The sequence below is a fragment of the Elephantulus edwardii genome, unplaced genomic scaffold (assembly GCF_000299155.1).
Source record: "Elephantulus edwardii isolate Elephantulus edwardi_28Jun2011 unplaced genomic scaffold, EleEdw1.0 scaffold00208, whole genome shotgun sequence".
Lineage (NCBI taxonomy): Eukaryota > Metazoa > Chordata > Mammalia > Macroscelidea > Macroscelididae > Elephantulus > Elephantulus edwardii.
Genome location: NW_006399958.1, coordinates 4757570 through 4765635, shown reverse-complemented (window position 1 = coordinate 4765635; position 8066 = coordinate 4757570). Strand labels below are relative to the sequence as shown.

Sequence of the window (8066 nt, the reverse complement as noted above, 5' to 3'; positions counted from 1 at the left end):
CCGACCAAACTGTGCAGCTCTGCAACTGCATCCTGGCCCATCCTCACCCTTCTGCCCCCAACCCTCACCTCCTTGTACCCCCAATATGTTTTTCCCAATTAAAAAAAAGAAAAAAGTAATTTTGGGGACAGGTTGGGAAGGGGAGGAAAGCACCAGGTTAAGAGTTTGAGGATGAAAGGGGGGGGGAAGAAATTAGAGAAGATTAAGTGGGGACCTGAAAATACAGGACAATTGTAGGCATACATCAAGGTGGTCTATTTTACGAAAAACAACATACATCATTGTTAGACAGTTTGTATAAATTTTGTATGTAAACCAATCTAAAATTTAAAAAAGGGGGGTGGAGAATTTTTGTTCCATTAGTTTCTACTTGCTAGGATTCTCAGGTCTCTCCTGCTATATATTCTTTATATAAACTCCACCTTGGAATTCTCTCTCCTACAGAGATCGCTACCTGTCCTAAGGCGAAGCACCTTCTTCCACTTTTCTGTAGCACCAATTTCACTTCTTTGGATTCAAACCAAGGAGCTCTGGTGATTGAGTCCATTTTATACGGGCTGCCACCCCCAGAATCAACAGTGCTGACCTTAACCTCTACTAGCTATTATAAACCTGCAAGTCTCTTGCGACTCATAGCGACCCTATGTACAACAGCCCTAAACTCTGCTCTGTCTTGTTCCAGTCTCACTGTCTCCGACACTCCCATCCCGATTACCCCAGTCACTGAATCAATCCACCTCTTAGAGGGTCTTCCCCTCCTGCACCGTCTCTCCACCCTCCCCAGCATGATGTCCTTCTCCAAGGACCAGTTTCTCCTCACAACATGTCCAAAGTATGTTCAGTGTGGTCCCTTTATTCCCAGGCGTTTTTGACATGGTTTTATATTTACCACGTTCTAGTGATTATTTTTTCCATTGTAGGATTTATTTGCTAAGCAGTTTCTTTAATCCATTTAATGAGTACAACAGATTAACTGGGAGATTGGGGAGCTCTGGTGGCCAAGGGGCAAGAGGCCAAACTGCCATTACTAAGGCAGGAGGTTTGAGTCTTCAGCCACTCCATGGGCCAAGGACCGGCATTCTCCCGGGCAATTAGTGCCTCTGAAAACCCATTGGAGGGTCATGGAGGGGTCCTCTCCATCTCATCCGTACACAACAACAACAGATAATCATTTAATTCATAACAGAATTTACTTCGTAACTGAATAAGCAACGTGTTGAACATCATATTACAACTTGACAAGACGTATGTTTAAACAGGTTGAGCCTATGAAGTTTTTACAAGTGTTACATTCCTGTTTTCCTGTGAACACATTGAGTTTATGTGTGATTACGCAGGAATATTTACTGACCTCTTACCTCTAGTGAATGTATCTGGTTTTTTCCTGTTAAGTTTCATGGGACAGCAAACATTAAATATTGAAGTCACTGAGATCCATTATTGATGGAGATAGTGACGTCAATTCTAGAGAAACCTTTATTTCATTATGCCTGTTCCCACCGTAGGGTTCTAGCAACACGCCGCCCCAAAGGCTATGCTGTTAGCTGGCAGCTCTGTGATGTTTACTGAGGTCGGAGCTGGGACTGGAGACGTGCACAGGCACTGTGTTCACAGGACTTTTTCTCCTCCAGCAGAGCAATGCTGTGTGCTGAGATGACCATTCCTGTGGTTTGCCCTATGTGTGTTAATTGAAATAATTTTAGATGCAGAGGGGAAATCTGCCCGCAATCCTAACATGGCTATGACAACACAACACTTGGACAAGGTGCTCTTCATCTTGGAGGATTTCAGAGACTCCTCCACTGAAATGGTCTGTCACCTACTGAGACCCATGATGGCTGGGCATTCGATTTTCCACACTCACTACCGGAAAAGGAAGTTTCTGCTGTGAGAAATCTTCGACGCTTTGCAAGGCATGACTTTGGTTGCAGTCTGCACCAAATTTGAGGCTTTCTCTCTAGTATGAATTTGCTGATGAACAATGAGTCTTGGATCTGAGATCTTTTCCACACACACCACACAGGGAGTGTTTCTCCCCTCTATGAGTCTCTTGCGAATAATGAAACTTCCAGTCTGAATGAAACCTTTGCCAGACTTGGCACACACGAAGGATGTCTCCCAAATGGGAGTGTGTTGATGGCGAGTAAAGTCAGTTTTCCTAAGGAATGCTTCTCCATGGTCAGCACACACATAGGATTTCTCTCCAGTATGAGTTTGCTTGTGAAGAATTGAGATTTCCTTTCTGAATGAAACCTTTTCCACAACTGGTGTGCACACAGGGTTTCTTCCCAGTGTGAATGTGCTGGTGTAACGTGAGCTCTGTCTACATTGACTGCATTTATGGGGTTTTTCCCCAGCGTGGATTCACTCATGGAACCTAATGACATTCTTCATGGTGAATCCTTTGCCACATTCCTTCCACACGTGTGGTTTCCCCTCTGTGCATTTGCGGATGAACAGTGAATTAGGACTTCTAGGTATAATATTTCCTACAGTCACTACAGACATGAGATTTACTTTGAGTTTTCTGATTCTTGTGGAGGTGGACCTGGGTGCTCTTAGATTCTCACTCTCAAGGAAAATCGTTTCAGTGCAAAACTGGTCACAGTCCCTGTGGAGCAAGGTTTTCTCATCTCCAGTAAGCTCAGAAGAGTGATTTAGTTGATGGTAAATTTAAATTGGACTTCACAGATTTTTCAGGTAACTCAAACAGGTGGTGATTTCCCATGAAATGAAAATGAGTTCTGTGCTGATGATCAGTATTTGTGAGTGAAACAAGGTCACTGCCATGTTGCCGTCTGCCTAATCTTTTTTAATTCAGCAACAGCCCAAGAGAAAAGAGGGAGGAAGAAGCAAAATCCTAAGACCTTGGCTTTTAGGGAGCTCTAGTGGTCTAGTCGTAAGAAGCTGGACTGCAATCCCTCAGGTACCCGGTTCTAAGCCGCCAGATGCTCTGCTGGAGAAGGAGGGGCAATCTCCTGTACCAGTCGGATCCGATTTGACCGTACATGCAAAGAAAATGTTAAAAAAATTACACACACGGAAAACCTGTGGGATCCCAAGAGAGCCCCAAGATCGTGGTCACACCATTACAGGTCCCTCTGTTCTTCAATACAGGTGGTCCTTGTGACTTGTTTAATGCCGTCGAGTTGTAGACGACTCATAGCGACCCTATGAACGAACAGCCTGAGCACTGTTCATACATAGAGTTTCCAGAGGCAAGCCATTTTGGAAGTGGATGTCGCTCCTGCTTCCAGACTTGATTTAGTCGGGAAGCTCCAGCCAACACTGTCCACCATGGGTGCCCATTACCACGATTGGCACAGATGTGACTTACTCCTAGCTAATCAATGTGGCAAAGGTGATTCCATTATACTAAATATATTACTTTCGTTGTGCTGGTTGGCTTACATGGAATAAGATAGCACCCCAATGCTGTGGCTTCCCCTGGCCAACACACCATGAGAAACACAGGTTGTCATTGCGGACTAAAGACATGGAAAAGTGATTGTCCTGACCAGGTTCACTGAGTCTGAACTGTAACTGACAGTGACTGCATAGGAGTGTACAAGTACCCCTGGAAGTCTCCCCTGTTGTTACGAGCCCCCTTGTTTCTGAATAACCAAAACCCTTAAGGGGTGTAGCTGTACTCACAAACGTGTGTCCGTCTTTAAATCTACGATCACGCCATTCCCGCATCCTCCGATCCCGACCTCACCGAGTCCTCCATCAGCGGGACCCACGTGCACATCTGACAGCTCCCGCATCCCACCCGCACCTGCTGCCCTCACGACTCACACGGAACCACGTTCGCGCGCACTCCTTGCAAAATAAGGACACAAACGGACTTGTTTTCTTACTTGTTCAGGAGTTTCAAAAAGTTCCATGTTCAGGGAACAAATCACTAGTCACTGGGAAAACTCCACCCTACGGTGGCCGGCGAGGGACAACCATTCTGGAGGCGCACGGACAAGGAATTCCGGTCTGCTTCCGGAAGTAGTATCTCCGACCGCAGGGAGTCCACACGGGGGCGGCCATGTTTGCACAGCTGCCGTATGTACGGAAGGGAAAGCATTGTGCCGCCAAAACCCATTACCCAAACCATTCAGCCGGAGATCAATCCGAGAGGAGGGACTACAACTCTGTAGGGCTTTTCAGGCTTTGATCTTAAAGCTCATCACTATCACTACGTCTCCCTGCTGTGATCAGCCAGTAAGGCAGCTCTGGGGGTCGAGTGGTGAGAAGCTGAGCTGCAATCCCGAAGGCACGTGGTTCGAATCCAATCTCCTCCTGGGCCAGTGGGATCGTATTCAACGGTACACAACAAAAAACGTACACACACACACACACACACACACACACACACACACACACACGAGACCTTTAATCCAATGTGCCACCCAATGCGAACCCAGAAAAAAGAAACAGGAGTCTTGCACTTTTACAATGATTGCGTGATCTGCTGCAGAAATGGCTATTGGACTTTGGCGAGAAATTGTCATACAAGCTTTTGGGATTTCGTTTTTCAGTTGTGATTTGAGTGCAAAATTAAAATGCATCATGGCTCTTTCATACAATGGGCCATCAGCACTTTATTTAAGGTAAGTGGCTGGAAGTTTTATTTTTGGAAACTTTTTTCTCTTAATATTTGGAGACTATATTTGATCCGGGCCATGGTCTTTGCAATTACTTGCTATGCATCTGAAAGCTGGGCAATGACTAGGGAGGATAGAGAATTGATACATTTGAGCTGTGGTGCTGGAGAAGAGTGTTGAATATACTGTGGACTGCTAAGAAAACAAGTATCTTGCCTACGGCCCTGCTCAGGCTCCTGTTATCAAGGTCTTTAGCTCTACAGAAAGGTACCCAGAGGCATCACACTCCACCAGCAAGCCTCTCATTTCATGGGATGGGCAGCCCACTGCCCTGTCCAATGTTCCTATGTTGGTTCTGCTGCCCGTACTCTGCCATTTCTCACTGCCCCCTGGATTGAAGAAGTTCCAGGGTCCTAAATACAGCTCCCTGTTGCAGACCGAGGGTACTTTTATAAGTACGAATAATGAGACAGATCACCAAGAACGTAGGAGAAGAACAGAGGTGAAGCAGGAGGTGAACAGTTCTAGAACAACTAAAGTGCCAATTCCAGCTTCTCTGTCTTTATTGAAAACTACCAGGGAGTAAATTACAAAGAGAATCCAATGCAGGTGAAGCTAAGCTTTTGCTGCTGAAAACCATCTGCTTGATTCATTGTATTTCAGCAAATAAAATGCAAGAATTCTGTAAACGCTTAAGGATTGTCTTAGTGCTTCAGGATTAATTCCAGCTGGTACCAGCCTCCCTCATATCCTGAAGTAGCATTCTGTTTATTACAAATATTTAGTATGAAATTTGGCTTCCCATAAAAGACCCAGGAGAGTAAAAATCTTTTGAACTCAAGATCTAAGGCGTTCCCTAAGAGTCAACATTGCTCTTAGTTTGGTCTTATCTGCAAAAGACTTCAGCATGATCCTTTGGTTCTGTTTTATACTTCCTTATGATTCTCAATACTCAGAAAAGCATGGCTTGGGGCCTTCAGTCAGGAGAACTGCTGGCACCCTGTTTTTCATGCTCTCTGTTCTATATCATTCCTGGTAGACTGTCTCATTATTAATAAAGTTATTCCATCATTTGGGACCCTTAGTCTGCAACACTCGTGAACCTCCAAAATGTGTCCTTTCAAGAGCAGGCGAAGTTTAGTGGCCACAAAAACAATCTGGGTCCCATGTACACAAATCCAGCTACCATAGCAACCAGGCGAGTTACCATGGCAACCCATCTGGTAACCATGGCAACAAGCCAGATCTATAGCTTCTGCATCTTCAAAACTATCCCATAACCTCCATAGCCTCTCTCTTAACCTTGCAAAAGGATTCCTCACTTCCAAAAACCTCTTTATGGTCATCATTTCAGTGTGAGATGGCTGGGGCTAGCTGCAGGACCCATTGAGTCCTGGGTTTGAATCTTATGGGAAGCCAAACTTTATACCAAATATTATATGAAAACCCTTGTTCAGGAATTAAAGGAATTACAGGTTTATAAGTTAGGATTTCTCTTGTGGCAGATCCTAGAAAATGAGCTGTTTGTTCCCTGCAATACAGGAGACAGCAAGGGCCCCCCTGCAGAGAGAGTGTTACTTCCTGAGCTAGTGTTCACCCTGAGGCATCAAGGTTAATAGTTAAGGGTAAACCAAATTCTTGCATTTGTGAACCCCTCCCTCCTGAGTCAAGCAGAAGGTTTTCAATAGAAAGAGTTTGGCTTCATTTGCATTGACTTCTCTTTGTGATTTACTTCCTGATAATTTTCAATAAAGACACAGAGAAGATTGGCTTGGGGGCTTCAGTTGAGAACTGCTGGCCCCCTGTTTTATGCTCTCTGCTCTATCTCATTCCTGGTTGTTTGCCTCTTTATTAATAATTATAAAATTATTCCATTCTTTGGGACCCTTGGTCTGCAACACAATCTGCCAGATGCTTCGCTGGGAAAGAATGGGCAATATCTTCCTGTGCCAGTCAGATCTGACTCAACAGTACACAATGAAAGGAAATGAGAGGGGGTGAAGGGGAGGGAGAGATAGGTGAGAGAAGAGAGGGGAGGGGAGGCGAGGGAATGGGACAGGGGAGAGAGAGGGAGGAAGGAGAGGAGAAAGAGAGGGGAGAGGAGGAGGGGGAGAGGGGAGAAGGAAGAGGGGAGAGGAGGAGAGAAAGGCTCATTTCTCATTCCCCTACAATCATTTAGGCAATGGTCTCCGCAAGGACTCTGAAACTCCCCTGGCTTCAGTCCTCAAAAAGTGAGGGTTTTTTTGCCACAATCAACAGCATAGTGTTCTTTTGGGGTCCAGGGTTTTGCTGGTTTACTGTGTTCTCATAGTTCCATGGACATTTTTCCAGTGGCCTATTTCCTACAGATGGCACAATGGCTGTAGAGGATGCTGCTTTGGCCCTAGCCAGCCCCTCTCTTTCTATGCCTTTTACTCCACGTTTCCTGGACACAAAGCTTTTAACTTGTCCTGCCTGGGAGAAGGTTGGTGCAGGTACAATGCTCTATGCTTTTCACTTTCTAACCCACCTCTCTCTCCTCCAGGTACAAAGCGGGGTGGGGGGGGGAAGAAGGGGGCCAGTATTTGCTATTTCCAGGAGCTGTGTGTCACCCATGCCTGCAAATCTCTTTATTTCTGGAGTTTGTGCCTGATGTCCCCTGAACTTTGGAATACAAAAGCAGGGCTAACCATTCTTTTATATTGCTGAACTAAAAAGGATGCAGATTCCAAAGGCTCCCCAGAATCGCTCATAAAAGCTTTCAGCTAGCTCTTCTTTAACTTCAGCCACCTTGCCAACTGTATCTGCATTTACTGTTCCCTTAACTTTCACTTCCCTCAGTGGTCTCTAGGTGGCTTGGGGGAGCATGTGGGTGGAACCATGAGTGGAGCAGAGGGGACTAACGGGGCTTAGTTTCCAGAACTGTGTGTTGGGGGGAGATTCTCATGCATCCATGGAGGGAGGGAGATTAGGACTAAACTCTTTGTACTATGGAGGGGCAGTCTCCTGCACCTTTACTGGTGGGTTACTCTGGCCAAGGTATAGGTGCCATAGTACTGGAGGCAGGACACCCCTGGGAAAGGCTGGGGGCTGGGGAGACACCTGCACAGACGTGAGTCTCAGGAGATGCCTGCTTCCACAGACCCCTTTAGGAGGGTGTCTTGGCAGAGGCAGCCCCCTTCTTTCCTGAGGCGGTCAGTAGGCCCAGCTTCTTGGGCAGACTGCAGTTGACTTTCTCCATGGCATCATGCTCAATCTTCTTCAGGCTCCCAACTTCCAGGTTCTTCTTGAGATTTTGCTGCTGAAACACATGCAACTTCTTAGAGGAAAGAACACAACAGCCGTTCCCTCAGACAGCAAGCAGTTCTGTTCCGAAGCTGTGTCCTCTGCAGTCTTGCTCTGTCCTGGCTTCTAGACTTGGAACTTGTGCTGTACCCCCACGATGGCCGCACGGCGGCTGTTAAAGGAAGATGGGTGGTATCTTTGTCAAAC

General features: G+C 46.1%; 1 protein-coding gene and 2 pseudogenes across 1 annotated transcript in view; 1 reads left to right on the top strand and 2 right to left on the bottom strand.

The window, feature by feature from the left end:
• LOC102851763 (putative zinc finger protein 840-like) overlaps positions 1-4075 on the bottom strand; it is a 7525-nt gene extending 3450 nt beyond the window's left edge. The window contains exons 1-2 of the mRNA XM_006897323.1: positions 3932-4075; positions 2096-2361 (exon numbers count right to left, since the gene is read on the bottom strand). Of these exons, the coding sequence (XP_006897385.1) occupies positions 2096-2361; positions 3932-4075 (410 nt within the window). The remainder of the gene's footprint in view (positions 1-2095; positions 2362-3931) is intronic.
• The window catches only part of LOC102853270, a 246556-nt pseudogene that overhangs the window by 58173 nt on the left and 180317 nt on the right, over positions 1-8066 (top strand).
• The window catches only part of LOC102851350, an 8646-nt pseudogene continuing 8302 nt past the window's right edge, over positions 7723-8066 (bottom strand).